General features: G+C 42.4%; 1 protein-coding gene across 1 annotated transcript in view; it reads left to right on the plus strand.

The window, feature by feature from the left end:
• Ralb (RAS like proto-oncogene B) overlaps positions 1 to 24,909 on the plus strand; it is a 40,783-nt gene extending 15,874 nt beyond the window's left edge. The window contains exons 2-5 of the mRNA XM_026408878.2: positions 5,609 to 5,782; positions 17,077 to 17,285; positions 21,516 to 21,693; positions 24,164 to 24,909. Coding sequence (XP_026264663.1) covers positions 5,669 to 5,782; positions 17,077 to 17,285; positions 21,516 to 21,693; positions 24,164 to 24,283 — 621 coding nt within the window. The 5' untranslated portion in view covers positions 5,609 to 5,668 and the 3' untranslated portion in view covers positions 24,284 to 24,909. The remainder of the gene's footprint in view (positions 1 to 5,608; positions 5,783 to 17,076; positions 17,286 to 21,515; positions 21,694 to 24,163) is intronic.
• Positions 24,910 to 26,055: the final 1,146 nt, after the last annotated feature.

Here is a 26,055-nt window from a genome sequence, read left to right on the forward strand (position 1 = left end):
CTGTAATCCCAGAGGCTGAGGCAGGAGGATTGTAAATTCGAGACCAGCGTCAGCAATTTAGAGAAGCCCTTAAGCAATTTAGCAAGGCCCTGTCTCAAAATAAAAGGGCTGGGAGTGTGATTTAGTGGTTAAGGAAGGACCTCTGGGTTCAATCCCTGGTGCAAAAGAAAGAAAAAATCACCTGAAAGAGTTCTTTTTGTTTTTGCTCTGAACTATTGAGAATAAGATGTATAAATCATGACTTTATTTCTAAGAATATGGATATTCTCTTCTATGAATATAGTCCAATTATCAACATCAGTACATTTAACATTGAAATACTACTTGAATCTTGAATCTATTCTTGTATTCCAAGTTTGTCAAGATCAGGGTCTGTCTGATGTGTTCTTATGGCTAAATGTCCTGGAGGTGCATGATGTCTACCCGCCCCTCCTTGGCATTATTAATTTTGATCATGTGATCAAAGTATTGTCTGATTTTGCTATACTTACTGTTTTTTCCCCTTGTAACTAATAAGTAAATCTGGAGAGACATTTTAAGATCACACAAATCTTTTCCTCGTCCAATCATTCCCGTAGGTTTAGCATCCACTGATGAGTCTTGCCTGTCAGTCTTTAAACTGTTGTGAAATACTAATTTTCCAATTCAGGTGTATCCTCTGCATTTTCCAGGTGGCCCTTGGCCTTCTGTAAGCAAGGGCCCTCCCTTTTCCTTTAATATTTATTTTAGGTCTAGATTCATGGATTCCTGATTTTTCAATAATCTGTTTCAATACTGTCTTTAATTACTTGGGTGCTAAAAGTGTCTCAGATTTGTGCTTGTTATTTAAAGGAATGTTGAGTTATTTAAAGGATTTTTGATTGTTATTTAAAGGATTGAATACCTGGATAACATTGTAGGAGACTCAGATATTAAGATTGTAACCTAGAGTAGCATCCAGGTTACTTTCATTCATATTGTCTGGAGAAAAAGTGCTACATTCAGTTCCTTGGGTGTGTGGCATGGGGGAGTGTGCTGTGTGCTTTTGCATATTGTATTACCCAGCATATTGGATTTTATGAGGGGTCAGGGGGAGCTGGTGTCCCCTAGGTTTTCTCATTGTTACTTGTGTTTCATGACAGCCCTATGATACAGGCAACGTGGCAGTTGGATTCTATTACCAGCATATTTCTTCTTTGCTTAAATTAAAAGAAAGACTAATGACTATTGTCAGCCTGTCAGACTAAAATTCACTGGAAACACCCTTTCCTCTTAACACTTGGATAGTTTTATGTACTGAGATTTGCTTTCAAAATATATTTTACTTCTCAAGTGAAAGTGTGTTCTGGTATTTGGCTTTATGCTATGATTATTGTATCATAGAACATATGTAGAAAAATCATTTCTAAGCTCTTTTGCCTCTTTCCTAAGCCAACCAAGTGAAGCATTCTTAGTTTGGAATGTCTTGTTTTTCTTTTCTTTTTTTCTTTTTTTTTGGCGGGGGGGGGGGGTTACTCGGAATTGAACCTGAGGTCACTTAACCACTGAGCCTCATCCCTAGCCCTTTTTTTTTTTTTTTTTTTGTATTTTATTTAGAGACAGGGTCTTGCTGAGTTGCTTAGGGCCTTGCTAAGTTGCTGAGGCTGGCTTTGAACGATCCTCCTGCCTTAGCTTCTGGAGCCACTGGGATTATAGGCATGCGCCACTCCACCTGGCCCCTGTAAGGTCTTTAAACTTTTCAAAATATTTGTAATTTTCCAGAATAAACTGTTAGGGAAAAGGATGCCTGTATTTTTTAAAAATATTTTTTCAGTTGTCAATGGATCTTTATTTACTTATTTATATGTGGTTGGTGAGTATTGAACCCAGTTCCTTCTGCATTCGAGGCAAGCACTCTACCACTGAGCTACAACTCCAGTCCCAACCTGTATTTTTTTTTTTAAAGAGCACATAATGGAATAGGTACATCTATCATAAACTATTAAATGTTGTATATATCTGTTAAATCATATACATGAACTGCCCAAGCTTCACTGATTCTTTTTCTTCTATTTTTCCTCCTCGCTTTAGTTAAGTCCTTCAAATCTGAGTCTATATGTTGCTATCTCCAGGAAATTTCCCCTGAACTTACATTCTGCTTTAGATATCTCTTCCGTTTCCAGAGTGCCCTTTAACCATAGAATTTGTCACTCTGTACTGTCTTCATTTACTAATTTGTTCAAACCAGTAGACTGTCACTCAAACAACTTTGTTATAGGCAAAGACTATATTTCTGTAATGTTTTCTGGTAAAAGTAAAAACAATCAACAACAGTAAATAGACTCTGAGACTTCGAAGTTAGAAGTGTCTTATCTCTCACACCAGGAGTCTGAAGGTCAGCAGTGAGGGGCACTTGGCTGCCACCTCTGCCTTTCTTTTGTCCTTCCCATCAGCGTGCCAAGTTGACAGAGCAGTGACGTGGATTGGAAATATCTGCCATAGTTATTTCCGGTTTTGGACTTGAGCAGAAATGTTTTAGCAAACATCTGTGGATTCCTTCAGTAGCCTTCAGTTTATTTGTGATTGTTTCTTCTAGAGAAATTGATGTTGCTTTTTGAAAATAGTGGTTCAGAATTAGACTTATTCATGTGTTTGGAAAGACCTCTTTTCTTAGCCTGGAAAAATATTTGTCCATTTTCATGTAGTTCACAGAAGGTTGCCTTGGAGAAATGTGGGATGGAGGATTTGAGTGTTGCAACCCCATTCCGTTTTAGGAAACTGCTGGGGGCCAGAAATGAGGCCAAAAGTAGTTTCACATTCTTAAACTGAAGCCTTTGGGGGAGGCCTGCCCCTTATCCCATTTCTTTTATTTTAGTCACAATTCAGATGTGCTTAATTATCGAGTTAATTGCTTAGCTCACTTATTATAAAAAGCACATAATTAGCAAAGGGGGAGTGGAAAGAGTGCCTGGTGTAGGCAGGTAAAAAGATGGTGAAATGTGAGGGTGGAGAACCAATGGATGAGCAGGGCTGCGACCTTGACTCAGGGCAGCCCAAGGCCATTCACATGGCCCCTGTGCAGCTGAGGAACTCAATGTGAAAAGGCTGAATTTTGTTCAATTCACCTGTTTTGGAAAATAGATATAGTGCATGAGAAACTTGTGAAACTATATAAATATGATCTCAAACATGTTTTTAAATATTTTTTAGTTGTAGATGGACACAATACCTGTATTTATTTTTATGTGTTGCTGAGGATCCAGCCCAGTGCCTCACGTGTACAAGGCACACGCTCTACCACTGAGCCACAAACCTAGCCCTCATATACGTTTCAAATGTAGCACTATGTAGATTAAAATACTAGCAGGAAATACTCAGTTAATAGTGAATATCTCTTGGTGGTAGATCATACGTGTTTTTTTTCAGAGATTGTGTGTGTGTTTTGTAGGTTTGCTACGGAGCATCATAACTTTTCATTTTAAATATTCAAAAAAAATTTTAGGCACTTAGAATGATTCTTGTTAAAGTCTATCTGACTTGTTGGTAATGTTGTGTTTTTTAGATGCTGCTTTTTGTTTTTATTACAATCGATCAAATAATCCTTTGCTGCCTGTCTGAAAAGCCCCACTTGCTATGTATGCTGGCTCCCACATGGTGCTGTTCTCGTGTGTTCCAGAAGTTGAGAAGGTGCTCTCCTTGCCCTCATCTCCCAGACAGGCTTTGGCCAGCACGCTGCTTGGAGCCCCGGTGTTCCTACCTGCCTGGGACCACTTTGCACCTGCATTTCTTGGTTTTGGAGGACTAAGATTTTTAAGTAAAACTTGCCTATACCTGGGGCTTTGGCAGATAAGCCTCTTTGTCATCTTTCCTGTTGGTGAACGTGTTTTTCTAGTCCACTCTCCTCCGGTGCTCCTTCAAAGGCCTTGGCCTCTCAGTTCTCAGTTGCAAAGGTGTTTCAGTTCTCCACTCCTCCCTTGTGTGGGCCTTGGTCTCCTAGTTCTGTGTACATTAAATCTTGTTACCTAGAGATGGCAGGATGAGCAGCTCCTACTGCTGAGTGGGGACTGCTGCTTTTCCACTGAGCTCAGCTGCGCGTTTCAGAGCAGTTCTCAGCCTTCGCTGCCCATGAGAGTCACCTGGGAATCTTTAGAAGTCCCGAGTTTCAGGCTGCATCAAAATCTCTGACACCAGGTTGTTGGTATAGCTCTCAGCTGCTTGAAGCCAGGGATGGAAACAACTGATTTAAAATGATGTTCTGTTTTTCCCAGTGATTTGTGTGTTGTATGTATTTGTTTTTTTCTAGTGGGAGTGTTTTCAACTCAACAAGAAGAGAAATAGGAGCCCATGATGTTGTAATTAAAAAAACACCCTGTTAGGGCTGGGGTTGTGGCTCAGTGGTGGAGCATTTGCCTAGCACATGTGAGGCACTGGGTTCCATCCCCAGCACCACACACACACACACACACACACACACACACACACAAAGAAAATCTAATTAAAACCACCCTGTTAAACAGGACGGCAGCCAACCATTATTACATCCCTACTATGTGCTAGATCCTGTGCTTGGATCTTTCACATGTTAGGTCCTGTAGTTCTCAGGACCATCCTGCAGGTTTAAATGCCCATTTATATGTATTTGCAGATAAGAAAACCATGTAACCAGGGGCTGGGGCTCAGTGGCAGAGCCCTTGCTTAGTACGTGTGAGGCACTGGGTTCAATACTCAGCACCACATTTAAAAATAAGTCAATAAATAAAGGCATGCTGTCTGTCTACAACTACAAAAAATTAAAAATTAAAAAAAAGAAAACCCTGTAACTTAGAGAAATTAAATAACTAGTCGTAGGTCACATAGCTCACAAATGGCAGAACCAGATTTGGGTCCATTTTGCTGAGATGTATGGAAATAGAACTCCACCCCCATATAAATTATTTAAAGATTAGCTCTTGGGTCAGAACAGGGTCTAGATATCTGTTGAATTTACTTATGGGGCATATTTCTTCTCCCTTAATGCCAGGATTGGTACTCATTTTCTTATTTTTGAGGAAGACAAACTGATTTAAATTAATTGTTATTTTTTAAAAATTTAACTTCTTTTAGTTCATTACTTTAAACAAACCTGGAGTAAATAATTACATACTTCTTTTAACTGTGTCCTGTGTCCTGAGGGGTATTTATATATTACTATAAAATAATATATCTACTTATTCCTCTTCAGCCACCTCCTTAATTTACATGGAGGGCTGTGAGTTTGTGTGTGGGGTGGAGGAGTGTGTGGCTAGAGGGACAGGGACAAGGAGAGGAGTAAGGATAAAAAACTGGAGATCCAGGTCGCCACATGGTTCCCTGACACACTGGGTGACTTGGGGGAGTGGTGGGAATTGAGACTTGGAGCCTTTCGGTCATTCTGTCCCAGGGAAGCCCTGGGGGGGTGTATGGACTCTAGTGACAGCATCCTCTTCACCCTCCCCAGTGATAAAGTCTCAGGCTGTGCTCCTGTGTCTTTTTTCTTGACTTGGTGTTACTCTGGCCCTGGCTCTGTGGGGATAAATGACTTCCAGGTGGTCACAGGGCTTTTATCTTTGTCCAATTCCCAAAGCATAGGCGTGTTGAACTGCCTCTAAGTCTTTGTCTTTGTCACCGGCAGCTCTCCGACTGGCTCTTCTGTCCGCGTGCTGTCACCTGTCACCTCCGTTAAGCCAGCAGGATGGCTGCAAACAAGAACAAGGGCCAGAGCTCCCTGGCCCTTCACAAGGTGATCATGGTTGGCAGTGGCGGGGTCGGCAAGTCAGCCCTGACGCTCCAGTTCATGTACGACGAGGTAAGACGCCAGCCACACTGCCTGTGTGGACTCCTTGGCCGGGACAATGTCCCAGCCATGTTTTGGTGCCCTTCCCCCATGTGCATAGGGTTCATGGGACAAATCTGTGTCAAGGTGGTTTGGGAATAGCCTCCTAGGGGACTTCCCAACATAAGGCCCGGGGTGCTGATTTTAGATGTAACTTCAACTCTGGCAGGGATGTGAGGCGCCTCTGCTCACATTGTTTCCACTCTTGTTCTTTGATATTTCTTTGTGACAAGAGCGAGGGAGCAGAGAGAGGCCTTTGTACAGGGGCCAGAGTTTGAATCTGGGGTTTTACCCACAGGCCCCTTGTTAGATCTCGGTCCCCATCCTGGGGTGTTAGCAGCAGGTGGCAGGACCTTTAGGAGCTGGGCCCTAGTGAGAGAGAGTCAGGTCACAGGGAGGTGTGCCCTTAAAGGGGATGTTGGGACCTGGTCCCATCTAGTTTCTCTCTTTGGCTTCTCAGTTGCCAGAGATGAGCACCTTCCACCTGTGATCCCACTATGACACGCTGCCTAACCACAGGCCCCAAAGCAACAGGGCTGACTAACTGTGGACCGACACCATAAACCAAAAATAAACCTTTCCTCTTTTAAACTGATTATCTAGGTATTTTGTCACAGTGCTAGAAACTGACTAACAGCAAGTATTTCTCAATACTTGCTAGATAGTTAGCTTTGTGCCTAGTCAATTTGGGGAAAGAAGGAAAAGGGAGCTGAGTTGTCATAAGAACCTAATTTTTTCCTAAGTGATGGACATCAAGTTCTTGATTCTCTATGCAGCAAGGTAAGGCTTGTGCCATTCCTACCCAACACTTGTATTACTTACTTTATGTGATTAATGTGAGTGGTGTTGAGTCCAATATGACAGCACAGTCTTGATTTCTGTGGCTACCAGAGTTTCTGCTGGATGGCCATTAGCTGGACCTTGTGGTAGAGGGCATGTTCAGAGCAAAGCCCACACCTTAGCATGGCATTCACACAAGTGTACGCTCTATGAAATTTGCCAAAGAGAGAAAACCAGGGCACAGTTGGAGAAGATCACTATCTTTCTACTAGACTTTCCTCTGTCCCACTTCCTCTTGTGTTAGGTGCTGTGGGAGTGGCTGTGGACATTTCTGATTCTAGCTGAGGGAAGTTCAGTTAGGGATAGGGGTTAGTTGGGAAATACCGGTTGTGTGTGTGTATGTGTGTGTTTGCGTGCACAGAGTCACTTTAGTGCATGGGGTGGGAACATTCCTGCCACCCACTGTGTGACTCACTAGCATTGTGATGTGTGTTGCAGGGCCAGGTGGGTCGCAGCAAGAACACGTCCTATGGGATCCAGCACTGCGAGTGTGGGGGTGGTGGAGGAGAAACAAGGGGCAAAATATATGGAGCTAGCAATTGGTCTGGAAATTTATTCCAGATCTTACACTGAAACTTCATACGTATTTCGTAAATGTGTCAATATATTTGTCCCTTTGTATCTGTGAAGGATTGGTTCCAGGACCCTCCAAAGATTCCAAAATTCATAGTCCCTTTATAAAATGGAATGATATTTTTACATAATCTGCATACACTGTAAGTGCTCTCTAGGTTCCTTATAATACCTAACACAATGTAAGCACTATGTAGATAGTTGATATCATAGAGGGAATAATGACAAGAAAAATAAGTGTACATGTCTGTGTAAACATTTTCTTCTGAATATTTTTCATCTGTGATTGGTTGAATCCACAATTGGGAAACTCATGGATATGGAGGGCAGACTACAGAACTAAAATTTCCATTACGAGTAATGTCATGTGTTTGTGAAGCTGAAAGAACCTTTTCTAAACTGTCAGTACAAGAGAAATTTCCATCAGCATGGCTATATTATTTGTTGTTCTTTATAGAAAAACATTTCAAAGTTGTTGGCATATGACAAGAAAGAGTATATAGCAAATTTTTAAAAAGGTATTCTAAAGATGTCAGGCAGTTAATGAATAACAATATTAAACTATTTTCCTGGATTTTGTGATGTCAATATTTATCCTAGTTTTCTCTTGCCATGTAATCATGGACACAAATTTAGCAAATGTAGGTTGAAAACATACATTTCTTGTCGCAATTTCCATGGGTCAAGAGTTGAAGTGTGGCTTAGGTGGAGCCTCTACTCAGGGTCTCCTAAGGCTCCAGTCAAGATGTTGGCCAGGGCTGTCATCTTGTCTGAGGCTCAGTTTTCTTCCATGTTCCCTGATTATTAGCAGAGTTTAGTTCTTTGTGGATGAAAGACATTGGCCCTCAGCTTCTACAGGTTGCTCCCTGTCCCCTGTCACACTGGGTAGGCAGTTCATTCTATGTCAGCTGTCTTCTTCAAGACCAGCAGGGGACTTTGTAGGCTCAGCTAAGACAGAGTCTTGTATAGTTGTTGCTTGGTATCTATAAGGGATTGGTTCTGTGATTCCTACTGATACTAAAATCCACAGATGCTCGAGTTCCTTTTATAAAATGATGTAGCATGTTTTAGCCAGCTTTTTTGCTACTGTGGCTAAAAGGACCCAATCAGAACAACTATAGAGGAGGAAAAGTTTATTTGAGGGCTCATGGTTTCATGACAGGCAGGCTCCATTCCTTGGGGCTCGAGGTGAGGCAGGCCATCATGGCAGAGAGTGTGGCAGAGGGAACCAGCTCACATGATGATTAGGAGACAAGAGTTCTCCACCCTCCAGATACAAATAGCCCCAAAGCCACACTCCAGTTCCCACCTCCTCCAACCACACACTATTACTTCACTTACCACTCAATTCCTATCAGGAGATTAATTTCACGGATTGGGTTCAGACTCTCACAACCTGATCATTTCTCCTCTGAACCTTCTTGCATTATCTCACATGTGAGCTTTTGGGGGACCCCTCACATCCAAACCAGAACATAGTGTTTGCATTTAACCTACACACATCCTCCCACATACTTTAAATTATCTCTAGATTATTTATAATACCTAATACAACATAAATGCAATGCAAATAGTTGTTGCACTGTATATTGTTAAGGGAATAATGATAAGGAGCAAAGTCTATCCATGTCCAGTACAGATGAAACCATTGTAGGCCTAACTACATTTTGATCTGTGATTGATTGAATCTGGATAGAGAACCCGTGCATATGTGGGGTAGGCTGTATAAGGAAAGGGCCTCTTGGGCCTAATCCCATTGTGGTTACCATATTCTGTGGCTAGAAGCAATTCCAAGGTCTGTCTGCATTCTAGGGAAGTGCATTATCCACGGGTATGGCTCATTGGGAGTTGCCTGAAAGTGTATGTGCCTAGTGTATGTATATCTTTAAATTTTTATAATGAATTATTATTGCTTTTCTCATGGAGATAAATACTCATTTTGCACCTAATATTACTTGTGAATCCTTTTTTAAAGGAGGGGTCCCTCAAATCAGGAAGCATCAGGCTACAACCTGTATCTCCTTCTGGGTCACACCACCTGTATCTTACAGTGGGACATTTTTGTGGTCAATGCCTACTTCTTTTTATCTTAAACTAGGTGCTGAAGTGGGTAAATCTGGCAGACTCTGCTAAATATACTTCAAACATTTTTGCTTAGAAGGAGAGAAGTTGAGAACTCTGCCGTGGAAATTTTTCTTGTTTGTTTTTGTTGATAACTTGTAAATTGCTTTTTAAAACTTACATATTCTTCTTTTGTAAGAAGGGGAAAGAGTGAGGAAGGAGTTAGGGTGAGGGAGAAAGGTTAGAAATGCAGTTGTTAACAGAGGTGGGGAAGGGGCTTTTTTCTGTCAGAGGATATTCAGCAATGCCTGGAGCCAGTTTTAGTTGTCACTACCAGAGGGAGAGTACTACTGGAAGGTAGGGGCCTCTTGCCTCAGCCTCCCAAGCCACTGGGATTACAGGGTGCACCACCGCACCCTCTGATAATTCTTTGTTGTGGGGCTGTCCTATGCATGGTAGCATGATCAGCAGCATTGGGAGTTCAAAACCAGCCTTAGCAAAAGCAAGGCACTAAGCAACTCAGTGAGACCCTGTCTCTAAATAAGATATAAAAAACAGGGCTGGGGATGTGGCTCAGTGGTCGAGTGCCCCTGAGTTCAATCCCCAGTACCCCCCCCCCAAAAAAAAAAAAACACATCATAAAATATCAGTGCTGCTGTTGAGAAACCTTTCTGGGACTGTCTTTATCCATTTTCTGTTGCTCTAACAATAGCTGTGACTAGGAAACTTATAAAGAAAAGAGGTTTATTTTGGCTATGGGTCTGGGAATCCAAGAGCATGGTCTTGCATCTCCTTGGCTTTTGGTGTGGGCCATGTGCTGCTGCATGCATGGTGGAAAGCAGAAGGGCAAGCAGAAATGTGCAAAGAGACAAGGGTACAAAGTAGCCAGGTGTTGTATGTCAACCCACTCATGGTAATTAACCCATTTTTGTAGGAACCACTTTGTTTCCTTTGTGAGGGTGGATCCCTCAGGGTCTAATTGCCTTGTAAAAGTCCTGTCAGCTTGCAATACCATTACATTGGCAACCAGATTTCAGCATGAGTGTTGGTGGGGACAAACCACATCCAAATCATAACAGAGCTGTGGCTGATCAGAGAATGGAGACTCCTACAGTGCAGGTGATTGAGAGGCCTCAGGATGCCAAATCCAAGGGCAAGTTCAGATACAGAGTTCTAGTCCTCTGTGAGACTAGGACCTATTTTACAGCTCAATACTGCTGCTGACACCATAGGAGACTAAGAAAGCCCGGTCTGGGAGTGTGTGTGTGTGTGTGTGTGTGTGTGTGTGTGTGTGTGTGTATGTGTATGTGTGTGTAGAGGGGAGGGGAAAGATGCAGAAGAACAAGAGGTTTTTTTTTCTGTCCTTCATAAAGACAAGGGAAACTATGCTTTGCCTTAGTCTGTTTTTCTTGTGGGCTAACATTATTTGAAGACCAGAAGGTAGTGGTTATTGAAGAAATGGCAAAATATAATCAGGACAGGGAAAGAATAGAAGTCATGTGTATCTGGGGGAGTCTTTGATTGATTTTCTAATGCTGTTGTGTAGTACACTTGAAATGTGGCTAGTGATGACTGTATTAGCAAGCTAGCTCTGGGATCATAATTTGCTTAGTAACTCAGTAATTATAATTTGCTTACTAAAAATTTCTTATTTTTCTTCTTTAATGTAACAGAGACTAGGGAAAAGAGGATGTTGATGGGAGTTAGGATTCAGAATACTTGTGGCTATTATGCACTTGAAATGTGGCTATAGGCTACAATATTGGGCGGGATAGTTCTAGAGTCATAATTTTGGAGCTTGAGGAGACCCTATCAGTGATTATTAACCGTAGCTTGAAATACACTCTCCTTAAAAAAAAAAAAAAAAGTCTTCTGAATAATCTGGAGTTGAGAACTAGGCCTCCATTTCCAGTATGCTGTCTGACGTGTGGCCAGTTGTGATAACTCCTACCTGAGAGATCACGAAGCCAGCTAGATTTCACAGAGACAGACACCGAGGCTTATGCTCAGGGGCCAGCTAACTAACACCATGAAATTTTTTGTGAAACTTGGACTATGGAAAGAGCCAGTCTATTCTTTTCTAGAGTCTCACTTTGACAGTAATTAAAGGGAACTGCCAGTGGGGCTGGTCGGAGATTGTAACTTTTTAAGCCCTGGCCTAACACACTTGAAGATTGTGTAAGTTTCTGTCACAGGTGCCTGAGATGATAACTTGATAAAGAGAAGACGTTTATTGAGGCTCAGGTTTTCATCCCTGTGCTTTGTCATAGGCCCTGCTGTTGTTGGCCTGTGACAAAGCACCCATCCTGGCAGGAGTGCCTGGCGGAGAAAGCCACCCACTTCATGGCTGGGGTATGAGAGAGAGAGGGAGAGGGAGAGGGAGAGGGAGGGAGAGAGAGAGAGAAGTCCCTTCAGGGGCACTCTCCCACCAACCTGCAGGCGACCACTGGGCGCCACCTCTTACAGGTCTACTGCCTCCCACGTGGCTCCTAGGACTGGGGACAGAGCCTTCAACACATGGGCCTTGGGGGATATTCCAGGTCCAAACCATAGCAAAGATATTTAGCTTTTTCCATGAAAGGGAGGTTGGGGTGAGGATGCTTTGGCAGCAGCCACTTCAGACTCAGTCTCCCCAAAGTCCCCCTAGACGTGGCTCAATAAGAAGGGGTGTGGGGGCTGGGATTGTGGCTCGGGTGGAGCACTTGTAAGGCCCTGGGTTTCATAAATAAATAAAGGCACTGTGTCCATCTATAACTAAAAACAATTAAAAAATAACTATAAAATGTTAAGGGGGTGCGGGGAGAAGGGGTGTGTGTGAATGTGTCTTGGACCTGTGCATCTTGGGCATCTGAAACTGAACCACACGAAGCTCTACAGGCCAGTAGAGGACGAGTGTGGTTCATATTAACAGAGACTTTGGTGATTTTCTGATTCTACCTGAAAAATGTAAACATCAGGGTTGCGATAGAATGTTCTAATAATACCAGGCTTTACTCAGTGCAGAGCTATGCGGGTATGTCTGAAATTCAGACTTCTGGTGTCAAAGGATCAGTGAAACTGTGGCGGCTTTCTTCTTAGAAGCTCAGAAATGCCCAGTTGAGATGTTTATGGTGGTATGCAGAGATTCTGAGTGATGGAGGAGTGGTGGTTTTGTCTTTTTGAGATCATGTATTTGTCTCTTTGGAAAGTTAAAAGGACAGATACTGTTGCAAAGCATAGGCAAGTTTGCACATTATAATTACTAGTATGAAGTTAAGAGAACCCAGGATTAAAATATTTTAGGATTTTTTTTTTTGTACTGGGGATTGAACCCAGGGTCTTGCACATGCTAGGCAAGCACTCTACCACTGAGCTATATCCCTAGCCTACTATTTTAGGATTTTTATTTTTAGATTTAAAATAATTTGAACTGGCAGCCATTAATTAATAATATAAGGTATTTTTAGGAGTGTTCTTTGAAGGAACCTTAAATTCTGTTGATATTTGCAATTCAGTTTTTAGATTATAAATTTTTCTTACAACTTTGAGTATAATTCACATAGCATGAAAAGCAGTATGTTAAAGTGTATAATTCACTTCTTTTGTATGTATATGCAGATGTGTAACATTCACCATTGTCTAAGTTTCATCACTCAAGAAAAAAGCCCTGTGTATTAGCAGTCACACCCATTACTACTTCCTCCTCTCCTGCCCCTGGCCTCTCGCAACCACTTTCTGTTTGTGTGGATTTACCTAAATGGAGTCACACAATATCACTTTCATGACTTTCTCCTAGCATCATGTTTTGCAAGTTCATCCCTGTTGTAGCATGTAACAGTACTTATTCCTTTTTTTAAAAAAAAAATTGTGATAAGATTCACATAAAACTTCCTCTTTTAGCTGGGCACAGTGGTGCACGCATGTAATCCCAGTGGATGGGGAGACTGAGACAGGAGGGTTGAGGTTCAAAGCCAGCCTCAACACACCAAGATGCTAAGCAACTCAGTGAGACCCTGTCTCTAAATAAAATACAAAATAGGGCTGGGGATGTGGTTCAGTGGTTGAGTCCCCCTGCAATCCCCGGAACCCTCCCCACTACCCCACAGGAAAAAAAAAAAACTTCCTCTTTTAAAGTGTAGAATTTAGTGATATCTAGAAAATTCACAGAGTTGTACAACCATCACCAGTATCTCATTCCAGAACATTTTCCTCACCCCATATCCACTAAGAGTCATTTCCTATTCCTTATCCCTCCAGCCCGGGTACCTACTTACTATCTACTGTCTAATCTACTTTCTATCTCCAAAGATTTGTCTGTTCTGCATAGTTCACATAAATAGGCTCATACAATATGCGGTCTTCTGTGTTGGCCTTTTTTGACTTAGTAGAATTCGACAAGGTTCATCCAAGTTGTAGCATGAATTGAAACTTCATTACTTTTTTTTTTTTTTTTTTGGTGTATTGGGGATTGAACTCAGGGGCACTGAGCCACATCCCCAGCCATTTTTTGTATTTTATTTAGAGAGAGGGTCTCACTAAGCTGCTGAGGCTGACTTTGAATTTGCAATCCTCCTGCCTCAGCCTCCCAAGTTATTGGGATCACAGGTACCGGTCTACTTCATTACCTTTATGACTGAATAATATTTCATTGTTTGGATAGGCCACATTTTGTGTTTCCAACAATTGAGGGACATTTGGTTGTTACTGCTTTTTGACTCTTATGAATAAGTTGCTATGGACATGGGTGTTCAAGATGAAAACATCTTAAATTCCTTTGAGTGTATACCTGGGCAAGTAATTGCAGAGGCATGTGATTACTCTATTATAATTGTTTGATGAACTGCCAATCTGTTTTCCATAGTACCTACACCATTTTCCACTCTTACCAGCAATATTTGAGGGTTCTTGTTTCTCCATATTCTTGACAATTGTTATTGTCCCTCCACCCTTCTTTTTTTTTTTTTTTTTTTTTTTGGGTACTGGGATACTTTACCAATGAGCTATAGCAAACCTTTGTATTTTTTGAGATAGTCTTGCCAAGTTGCTTAGGGTCTCACTGAGTTATTGAGATTGGCCTGAAACTTGCGATCTTCCTGCCTCAGCCTCCCAAGTAGCTAGGATTTCAAGCATGTGCCACCACGCCCAGCTTGTTGTCTGTCTGCGTATTACAGCCATCCTGTGGTTTGAAGTGGTGTCTCATTGTGGTTTGACTTATGTTTCCCTGATGGTGAGTGATGCTGAGCATCTTTTCATGTGCTTATTGCTCTTTGTTTATCTTCTTTGGAAAATTGTGTATTTAGATTCTTTGCGCTGTCTTCCCCTTTTTTTGATCCTGAAGATTGAGCCCAGGGCCTCTACCATTGTGTTCTACTATTGAACTACATCATCATATTGCCTGTTTTTTTTTTTTCAGACTTTTTTTTAATTGTAGGATACCTTTATTTATTCATATGTGGTGCTGAGGATCAAACCCAGTGCCTCACATGTGCCAGGCGAGTGCTCTACCACTGAGCCATAGCCACAACCCCCCCCCCCGCCTTTTCCTGTTTTTAATTTGGTTATCTCTCTTTTTATGATTGAATTTCCAGAGTTCTTTATGTATTCTAGAAATAATCCCCTTAATAGACATGTGATTTACAAGTATCTCTCTTTCTCTGGGTTGTTTCTCACCATCTTGACAGTGTCCTTTGAAGTCTGAAAAATTTTAATTTCAGTGAAGTCCGGTTTACCTGTCTTTTTTTGTTGTTGTTGTTACTTGTTTGTTTGGTATCATATTGAAGAATACATTGCCAGATACTAGGTCATGAAGATGTACACCTGTGTTTTCTTCTAAGAGTTTATCATTTTAATTTTTTGATCTATTTTAATTTTGGTATGTGGTATGAAGTAGGGGATCCAGCTGTACCAGCACCATTTAATTTTTAAAAATACATTGTCCTTAACTTAGTTTATTTCTTGATTTTTAGAATCATTAAGATTACTTATTTTATACATACCAATATAAAGAAAATAGCTTTGGAATAATATCATTATTACTAAACAATACAACTACTGAGAGGAAGTTTCATATTTCTTTGACTTTTTTGTCCTTAGTTTTTTTCAAAAAAATATATATAGTTTAGATATTGATGGACCTTTATTTTATTCATTTATTTTTATGAGGTGCTGAGAATCGAACCTGGTGCCTCACACATGGAAGGCAAGCGCTCTACCACTGAGCCACAGCCCCGGCCCTCCTTAGGTTTTTTTTTTTTTAATGGGATGCATTTTTTCACGATACTCTTCTAAAGTCTCATAAATTAATTAAGTTCTTTTTCTGTGTGTCTTCACTAGCAAATGAATATTCAGGTAGGCTCATTTGCTTCGGTTTTTCTGTTTAACAGCTTTCAATTCTGTCTGTCCTTTCAAGGTGCCTTTTTGGCAAATGCCTACATACGTCAAGTTGCTCTCCCTGTTTCCTTGGAGCTCTGGTGCCTGGCTGCACAGTATCTCATGTGAAGTCCTGTTGCTGGGCATTTGGGAAGTTTTTAATCTTCTGCAGTTACACTCAGTGCCACAGTGAATTACTTGGTATATTCTTGTGCAGGCTTTCTGGAGCTTAGATTCCTAGAAGCAGGATAGCTAGGACAGGGTAAGGAATTTTTCTTATTTTATCAGCTGTTGACAAATTTTTCCCCAGGGGAATTGTCCTGTTTTCCATTTCTGCTTGCAATGTAAGAGAGTGCCTTTCCCCTAAAGTATGTTGTCAGACTTTGGGAATTTTGCCAACTGGTTGGTGAAAATGATGTCTCAACGTAGTTTTAATTTTCACTTTTTTAAAAACTAGTGAGAATGAACATCTTTTTATGTGTTTAGCACCGGGTATCTATTTTTTAGTGAATTGTTTATGTCCATTGCCCACTTTTCCCTACTGTCAATATTCTTCCTCTGTTTCTGGGAACTCTTTATATATTAAAGACATTAGCTCTTGTACTGTGGATTCAAATAATTTTTCCCTGTATGTCATTTGCCTATGTTTATGGTATGTTGTGCTAGCTCTGCTAAAACTTTTTTTTAACAATTTTTTCTTTTATTTTTAAAATTTTTTTAGTTGTAGATGGACACAATACCTTTATTTATTTAATATTTATTTTTATATGGTGCTGAGTATTGAACACAGTGCCTCACATGTGCTAGGCCAATGTTCTTTCACTGAGCCACAACCCCAGCCCTACTTTTTCATGTAGTCTAATTTATCAATTTTTTCCAATATCACTTCTGGATTTTGAATCTTAGTTAAGAAGGCCTTCTCTACTTCAAGGTGGTAAAAGGATTTCACCCATTTTTTTTCTTCTAGTACTTGAGTGGTTTAATCTCTGACCCATTTGGAGTTTTATCGTATTGTAAACCTCTTGCCAAATTACTTTTCAGGTGATTTTTAAATTTCGTTAATTAGAATAAGAACTCCCATTTCTCACATCTCCTAGTGATCTATCATAATTTTATGCTGTACTGACAATAATAGTGCCAAGTGTTCTGCTTTGTGTTTGGTTTTCTCATCTGTAAGATGGGAACATCTGCCCCTGTTGTTTCCAGTCAAAATAAAAAATAGTTGAACATAGCTAAAAAGAAGTGAGGTTTTATATAATGCTATATAACGCTATATAACGTTATTTTATTTTATGCTGCCTTTTATGTGGTGTGATAATTACAGGTACCCACTGAGTACTTAAGTGATTATAAGCAAAGTACTTAGATATCAAATTTTATTTGGGGGCAGCTTTTCTTCTCCTTAACGTCTTGCTAATTGCTGATAATGTTGTGTGTCTCCCCAGTTTGTGGAAGACTATGAGCCCACCAAGGCTGACAGTTACAGGAAGAAGGTGGTCCTGGATGGGGAGGAGGTGCAGATCGACATCCTGGACACTGCCGGGCAGGAGGACTACGCAGCCATCCGTGACAACTACTTCCGCAGCGGGGAAGGGTTTCTGCTGGTGTTCTCCATCACCGAGCGCGAGGCCTTCACGGCCACGGCTGAGTTCAGGTGGGTTTGAGATGAAACAGCCCTTCCCCTCTCGCGCCTCACACTTAGAAGGAGCCTAGGGCTTGGCCGAGGAGGAGCAGGTGGAGCTTGTTACTAGGGAGCACTCTGCCCAAAGAGTTTTCTAGGACTTTCTGAATCTCCACGCCCTGGAGGCCACCATTGTCATCTCTCTAGGTTTTCCTGTTCTAGATTTCTGCAAGTGAAGTGTCTGAAGGATCTTGTCTCTGACAAGATGAAGTTACTCCATATCCTCAAGAATGTATCTTTGTTCATATAAATCCTGAGACAGTGATAAGAGTTAGCTGTCTTTGATTTTTAAAATAATTTTACTTATAAATGACAATTTTGATCTATTTTGGTGTTTATGAGACATGGGGAGACAATGAATAGTCTGAGTCAGAGTGACCATTTGTTGCCACTTCGAGGGAAGGACCCGGCTGGCGCCAGACTGTGATTAGACCTGGTCTGAATGAATCTTCCATGCCACTTACCAGCTTTTGATCACGGGCAAATTTACTGAGCATCCAGAAATTATTTCTTTCTCTAAAAGTGCAGGTGTTATTGGAGAAATGAAATGAAACTGTGCATAAGATTGACTTCCATTCTGGTAGGAACTGCAAAATCTGTCATGTCCCTGGCCCCCTCACAGTGCGTTCATATGACATGTGGCATATATGGTGGGATATTTCCAAAAAAAAAAAAAGAGGAAACATTTATTTTGATGGTTTATTTCATGGTTTCAGAGGTTTCAGTCCATGGTTGCTTGGCTCTGTTGATTTTGGGCTTCTGTAAGGCAGTACATTGTGGTGGAAATTCATGGCAAAGGGAAGCTGTTTGTCTCATCCCAGCCAGGAAGCAAAGAGAGAGAGAAGGGACTGTGGTCCCAGAATGCTTCCAGTGACCTAATTTTTTCCCATGAGGCTCTTCCTCCTAAGATTCCACCACCTCCTAATGGCCCAGGCTTGGGGGACAGCCTTTTAGCATGTGGGCCTTGGGGGACAGCGAAGATGCAAACCATAATAGTATCCAGATGGTATTTGAAGAACCATAACCACAGTCTAACAGGAAAGAAGTAAAGAGATAAGAAAATAAAACCCAAGTAATTCTTTCTTTAACAAGTTCTGATTAGAAAGTAAGATAATCAACCAAAGGTGAAATGAGGCCACTAAACATCAGCCTGAGATTTGAAAGAAAGCATCAGTGAGCCAGGAGGCCTGGAGGGGTAATCTCAGGTGGTCCAACAGAGAGAGTGGAAGGAATGAGGTAGGACTTCGATTGTACAGAGTCGGATGTCCCAGGGCTCTGAAACTGTGTGTGTGTGTGTGTGTGTGGAAGTAACTGGCTAGAAGACATGGACTTGCTCTGAGAAGTCTTATTAATTCTTAGACTTGTCAGACATACTTGGAGGTTTCGATATTGGATCACAGCCCATGCGTTCATAATTGTGTTTGCCTCTACGTAGGCCTGTTTCCGTGCTGTCTTGAGGATGAAGCAGGACAGACGTACACACTGTCTTATTTTCTTCCCTGTGCTGAGCCTTTGATTTCCCATTGCTCCATAGCTCACCAAGAAGGGACGTGCTGAATGGTAGCAGCGTCATCTCCACAGGACAGTTTCCCTTTGTCTTGTTCCCTTTGGGTCACCACATGCAGGGAACATTCATGTGTCCTCACAGACTTACAGCCAGCCTTGCTTCACTGTGGAGGGGGCTTTGGTGATTATGTGGGAAGAGGGGTTCTTAGAAGAAAAAAGGATAGATGAATCCCTGAAACAAAAGAAAGGGAAGGTGGCTCTCCTGACTTGAGCTCTGGACGTTGAGATACACTCCTCAGAGCTCTCTGGGTTTCTCATGCCTTCTGGAAACAGAGGAAGGGAGGTAAATCTTCCGAGCCCTGGTGCTAACTTCAGTCACTGAGGTCTGTTAACAGTTTTAAACCATAGCATCTCTGTATTCATCTTCTAAATGGAAAGGCCCCAGCATAAAATGAAACATTCTTCCCTGAAACTTCCTGGACAGTATCTTACAGCTGAGAGAGAGAGTGGGTCATAAGATTCCAGAACTTGATGCTCCCATTCCTGGAGCAGTAGGTTGATTAATCAGGTGTTTATGCCCCTGCAGAACCAATAAGCCAGGAGTGTATCAGTTTTTTACTCTTATAGTTTATATCTGTTGCAACTTCTAAGTGTATTATGTTCTTTTTAAATTTTTTGTGTGGGGGGGGCAGGTAACCAGGGATTGAACCCAGGGGCGCTCCACCACTGAGCCACATCCCCAGCCCTTTTTATATTTTATTTAGAGACAGGGTCTCCCTGAGTTGCTGAGAGCCTCACTAAGTTGCTGAGGCTGGCTTTGAGCTCACAGTCCTCCTGCCTCAGACCCTTGAGCCGCTGGGATTACAGGTGTGCCTCACTCCCAGTGCATCAGCGTCCTTGACTACTGTTCAAATGCAGGTTATAACAAAGCGGCTTAGAGGTAATTTTCAACATCAACTTTTCCTTCTTTTCATTTATCTTAAAATATTTGATATCTGGCACTTAAACTGCCTGTATGGAAACTTTCAGGAATATTTTTAGTATTGTGAAATGTTGCTCTGTCATATAAATATCAGTGCAGAGCTCCACAAAATTGTTTCAGAGGGGACTCTTTTTGGAATGTGGTAGTAGAAGTGTCCCTACTGATGCTGGGAGTGTGGCTCTGTGGTAGAGCACTTCCCCCAGCATGCATGAGGCCTTGGGTTCCATCCCCAGCGCCCCAAAAGTGTCCTATTGGAACAAAATAGTGGGAGTAGAATATTTAAGTTTTTAGAAATACTTGGTTTTGATTACTACTTTTAGGTAGGTGATTAATTTTAGTATAGGTAAAATTGAATGTGCTACATATATATATTTTTTTAGAGAGGACATTTGAAATACTTTTCCCTAAGCTTTAAAGTACTTTGTTTTAGTTTTTTCACTACAGTAGAAAAATGATGCTCATTGGAATATGACTACTGCCTAATGTAACTATCTTCATTCTGTTGCCTGGAACATTTGCTGTGTCTAAGTGGAAACTGTGGGTGGGGTGAACATACAGTTGGTCCTCCATGTCTGTGGGTTCCACATTCTTGGATCAAAAATGTTAGTTAGGGGGCCGGGATTGTGGCTCAGAGGTAGAGTGCTTGTCTGGCACATGTGAGGCCCTGGATTCGATTCTAAGCACCACATAAAAATAAATAAATAAAATAAAGGTATTATGTCCAACTATACCCCCAAAAAATAAATGTTAAAAAAAAAAAAAGTTAGTTAGGCCCGTGATGGTTGTTCCTGTCCTGAACATGTGCAGGCTTTTTTTCCTTATTTCTCTTCCCTGAACACTAGAGTCTAATGTTCATTTTGCATAATATTTACGCTGTATTAGGTTTTTAAATTAATCGAGACAGAATTTAAAGCATATGGGAGGATATGCGTCAGTTATATGCAAATACCGTACCGTTTGATATAAGGATTTGAGCCTCTGTGGAGTTGGGTATCCTCAGAGTGTCCTGGAATGAATGCCCCTTGGGTACTGAGGGACAGCCGTATGCACACACAGATCTAATTGAAACAGAAATTTCACAAGCCAGTACTTATTATTTAAGATTCCCTTGGATGTTTCTGTTCTGCTATCTCCTATAATCTGTTTCACTAAGAAGAAAATTTCTGGTTGTTACTCCCTAAATTGATTTCAAGATCCTCTCAGAGGCTGCTGCCTCCCATATGGAAAACACTAGACCTCATAGTTCTTACAGTCACAAGTCACGTACCCTTTCTGCCCCACCATGGGAATTATGGATTTTGTGAGATACTTCTTTTAGCTTGCTTTTATCCCACAGATTCACAGACTTTTCTCCTCCCTCCCCTTCCTTCCCCTCCCTTCCCTTTCCTTCCTTTGTGATTACAGGTATTCACTGGGGACCCTGTAGGAATGCACGATCCTGGCCTCCTATCCAGACATCTATTTCTAGGATTATTGGGCCCCTAAACCTGCACTGTTGTAAAGAGTGCCCTGGGGGCTTCTGATGCAGACCAACTGGGAACCAGACTTGGAAACACTCCCTGGCTGGTGGCTGCCCCCCCACCCCAGAGTGCTTCCTTGGCACATGCGCTAAGTGGAGCAGTTCTTCTGCCGTAGGACGGCCTCTGTTGGGATGGTTGATGAACTCGGTTCTTACTGTGGTTTTCTTGGCTGCTGTACTTTTGTTGTAACAACAGGGAACAGATCCTCCGAGTTAAGGCTGAAGAAGATAAAATCCCATTGCTTGTCGTGGGAAACAAGTCTGACTTGGAGGAGCGGAGGCAAGTGCCCATCGAAGAGGCCAGGAGTAAAGCGGAGGAGTGGGGCGTGCAGTACGTGGAGACGTCAGCCAAAACTCGGGCCAACGTGGACAAGGTAGGCCTGTGCCCTGGGTGTTTTCTTGGGAACAGGCTTTGGCCTTGACCAAACAGATACCTCACTTGGTTTTGAGGCAACCATTTATGGAAGCTGGACAAGGACTCTGGTTTTCCAGACGACCATGCCATGATAATGAGAGGCACCGGGCAGGTCTGACCCTGTATCCAGAGCAGCCCAAGGAGACCTTTCTCCTCGCCATGGGGATTCCTTAGAGGATGCTCATCATGGGCCGTCTCTGGAGGTCTGGTGAGATGATGTGTGGGTTGTGAAGACAGTGAGGACAGACTCCGCTTCCCTGTGCTCCCGCCCAACAGCCTGTGGCCTGGGGAACAGGGCTGGCGGTGTCAGGCTGCCGCTTAGTTGGCTTTGAAAGAAGCATGATGAGTCTTGCCTCTGCTCCTGTTGAGTTGCTGGTTAGGTCTGTTCTTCTCACCTTCTGTCCACGCACAGAGCCGGGGTTCCTGCTGTAGATGGGTCTCAGTAGGATCTGCCCTCAGGATCCAGCTCTGGGTCCCTTTTCTCTCTTACCCCATCCCCAGTGTACTCTCACTTCCGCTTCCTGAGGCTCACAGAAGAGTCGCCATGGCAAGGAAGAAAGCTGACGAAAAGCCACCTCCTGGAGATTTCTACTGTTAGCTTTTTTTTTTTTTTTTTCCTTATAAGTTAAGGTGGTTGCTGCACAACGAAAATAAGCAAGCATGAAGCTGAGGCTGTCCCTGCTGCTTTGCCCTGTCCCTTGCTCTCCTTCATGATCCCTACTCCTGTGGCACCTGAGCGCTATGTCTGTTATGCAGCGAGCAGCAGCCGGCCCCCCACGCCCCTCCTTCGGGGGTCCCCTGGGTTTCTCACCTGATGGGGGGGAGATTTTAACCAGGCTTTCCTGGAGCTTGAGGTGATGTCAGAGGGACATTGGAATTTGGATGCCAACTCTGAGGGCCTATACTCGGAGCCCTAGGTGGTGTGTGCAACAAGGGTCTGCAGTTGTCGGCTGCAATGAGAGGTGTATTCAGTTGCTTTTCTTTATATTGTTATCTCAATTCTTACACTGATTCTGATGCTACTCAAAATCTCCCTCAGATGATTTCCTGTCTGTGAGGAACACGCAGGAAGTGCACACCTGTGCTTCATTAAAAAAAAAAATCAGGATCACTTCACAAAACTGCTGATGTGTGTTTTTTGGTGGGACAGGGAGCAGGGTGGGAGGTGGCTGTCGAACTGCTGTCATTTCCCCCCACGGCTGGACCAGCTTGACCTGCCAAACAGGAACCAGCAGACACTTATGACTGGCAGCATTGTAGTCACTGGAAAACACTTTACACAGAGAAGGCTGTCGATAAGATCAGCAGCGAACGGCTTTGTCATCATTTTAGCTGGATGCGCTCCATACCCCTCCTCTTGCCTTTTGGTGTTTGGATAAAAAGAAAAACCTGTGACATTGGGAGTTGTTCACTGTTGCTTTTATGGGCCGTGTGTTTCCTGAGAGGCTGTCAAAAACGGGAGCTTAGGTCAGCCTGATCCAGTTTGAGGTTCCCTTTTCTGTGCCTGGGGCTTGAGTAAATGTGCACATGGAGTCCCACACTCCAGAGAGTTAAGAAGAAGACATATCCATGAAAATAAGACAGGAGCCTGTGGTGTCATACACGTGTGCAAAAATAAAGCCCACATTCCCTGTCACACTCAGTCTGTGAGGTCTCTCAGGGGTCTCTGTGGGAGGCATACATTGGCCACTGGCTCTGCTTGGTCCTCTGGCACGATTGCTGGTTGCAGAGGACAGAATCCAAACTACTGTGACACATGATCATCCTCAGCCAACTAACACGTTGAAACATCTAGTGTCTCCAGTTCTTGATGAAGTTCCTCTCAGCTAAGGTCACAAGGCCCTGAGCGTTGAGTTGGAGTATGCCTGGGGAAGAATAGGGCAAGACACTGCTGGGGACCGGCTGGGAAACTGTCGCACAGATGCTCTTCCAGCCTGCGTAGGTCCCCACAGGGGTGGAGAGACAAGTATACAGCGCAGCGCCAGCCCCGGGTGCTCAGGTCACCCTTCCTTTTCTGTTGATTGGAAATGCTAGAAAGTCTGATTCCCACTGTCGCCCTCAGGTTTATGAACTTCACAAATGTAACAGATCTGTTCTCTGCAAGAACGCTTTACCCTTCATTATACTTACTGTTAGAAAAGAGTTTATCCCTTGAGAGTAGCCATCAGGTTATGGTAGTGACAGTACGATTCTGTCCTGCGCTTGGCCAGTTGTGTGGCCGAGCAGAGATGTCTGCATTATGGGATTAGGATACATTTTTGAGGTCAGTTGTCCTTATTTCATCTAGACCCTTGTTTCTGAACACATGTGGTTTTTAAGCCGAAGTTTGGGGACCTGGAGGCTGTAGCAGTGAACTGGGTATCCTGCTAGGTATCAGTTGTTTCATTAAAGTCATTAAATGACTTTTCACCCTTTCTCCCCACTCCCAGGTGTTCTTTGACTTAATGAGAGAAATCAGAACAAAGAAGATGTCAGAAAACAAAGACAAGAATGGCAAGAAAAGCAGCAAGAACAAGAAAAGTTTTAAAGAAAGATGCTGCCTGCTGTGAAGGCCGGGTGGTGGGGGAGACCCCTGCTGCCAGAGACACAGGGCTGGGGCACGGGAGGCTGTAGCTGGCTTCTGGTGTACTTCCTGCTCTCCCAACCTTGTTCACCTGTACTTCTTTAAATGGGGACAAATAGTCATGAATTGGTGGCTGGAAGAAGAAACAATCCCTTCTCCAGGCAAAGGAGTGGCTGCCTCGCCAGGACTGTGGAGTTCTGTCCTTCCCGAGTCCTGCCCCTCCCTCTAGGGCTGAGCTAGGGTAGAGCTCTAGGTAGGAAACAGTCAAGTGTTCATTAAAAAGAAAGAGTATTGTCACAGCATCTTATCCCCCACCCAGGTTTTTAACATTACCCTCTTTTTTTTGAAATAAAATGTCTTATTTTACTAGGCTTCGGAAGGAGGGTGCTGAGGTAGACCCCCCAACCCTTATCACTGTAACAATAGTACTCAGAAAAATCCATTGGGCTCTCATGACACTGAAATTCTAAGGTTTTTAAAGACAAGTTTCTAGGAGATACCCTGCGGATCTGATTCATAGTTAGAAAAGAGAACTTGAATTGGGCTGGAGAGGTCAACATCATGTTTACAAATCCTCCTCACATATGAAAAATAAAATAGCAGGTGGTTTTCTTCATGTTTAAATTCTGTCCATTTATAGTCTACGTTGACTGATTTTCTCCTGCTCTGTCCCAATTGTTGTGTGGGAGCTTCTCTTTTTTTTGTAGTCTAGGTGAAGACTCAAGAGCAGTACTTTACGATGACACGCCTTTCTGATGGGATTTCTTGGACGTCTTCTCCATTTGCAGGCCCCTGTTCTGCACTGTAATCACGTCCTCGTCGTCTTGATCACCTTCACTCTGCCTGCAAAGGTCGAGCAAGGTTTCTCTCTCTCTCTTGTCAGTGTCACACAAATTCTTCTGGAAAATGTGATGAGTTAAAATCGTATTCTAAAATCACGAAGCCAGAGCCTTCGTTACCTCTCAGAGAATTGCTCTGTGATTCTAACTTGAGTTAGAACAAGTGGGGAGAGAAGAGAAGCCACTGCCCGGGTACCTCTGAGAAGTGACTGCTGTTTCTAACGTAATTCTTGTCTGAAATAGTCAGGTAGGTAGTTAGAAAAAGATTTTTATTGATGAGCTGTTGTTAATCTTTCTTACTGTATCAGTATTCTAAATTCAGCAATCAGAAGAACTCTCACCAGGAGAGGAAGACTGTGGTAAAAGCCTGGTATTTTGTGGGTTTCCCCCCATTTTTCAGAAGTGAACATTTCATGTTTTGGTGCCAAAAGTGAATTGGAGTGGGGAGAGCGGGAGCTTTTGAAATTTATATTATTACAGAGATTCTGGAAATTATGATCTGATCTCTGCAAATTGGTCTTGTATCACCTCCCAAAGAATCGTGGGCTTTTTTTGAATTTAAAAAAAAAAAAAAGCAAACAAACTTTTTCAAGATTTTGGTCTTTTGATTTTATTATCCTGTCATACATGTGAAATGTAAGTAGCAAGGGAATTGATGGTAAGTTTTTCATTATTGTTCTTATCAGATGATCTATAATAACAGACAAGCTTTATTTCAGTCAGTCCTTTGAATTAGGAAATAAAATTATAAACAGTGATTTTAACTTCATCCTTTCCTTTGGGAGAGATCACTGCTCTTCTTAAAATTTAAAAAGTGAGAGGTAATTATATTCTCAAATTTCTGAAACCTTTATATTTTCATCCTTGTTTGCCAACCTGTTTGTCAAGAATAGGTACATTTAGAATATGTATAGACGAA

The sequence above is a fragment of the Urocitellus parryii genome, chromosome 1 (genome assembly GCF_045843805.1).
Source record: "Urocitellus parryii isolate mUroPar1 chromosome 1, mUroPar1.hap1, whole genome shotgun sequence".
Classification (NCBI taxonomy): Eukaryota; Metazoa; Chordata; class Mammalia; order Rodentia; family Sciuridae; genus Urocitellus; species Urocitellus parryii.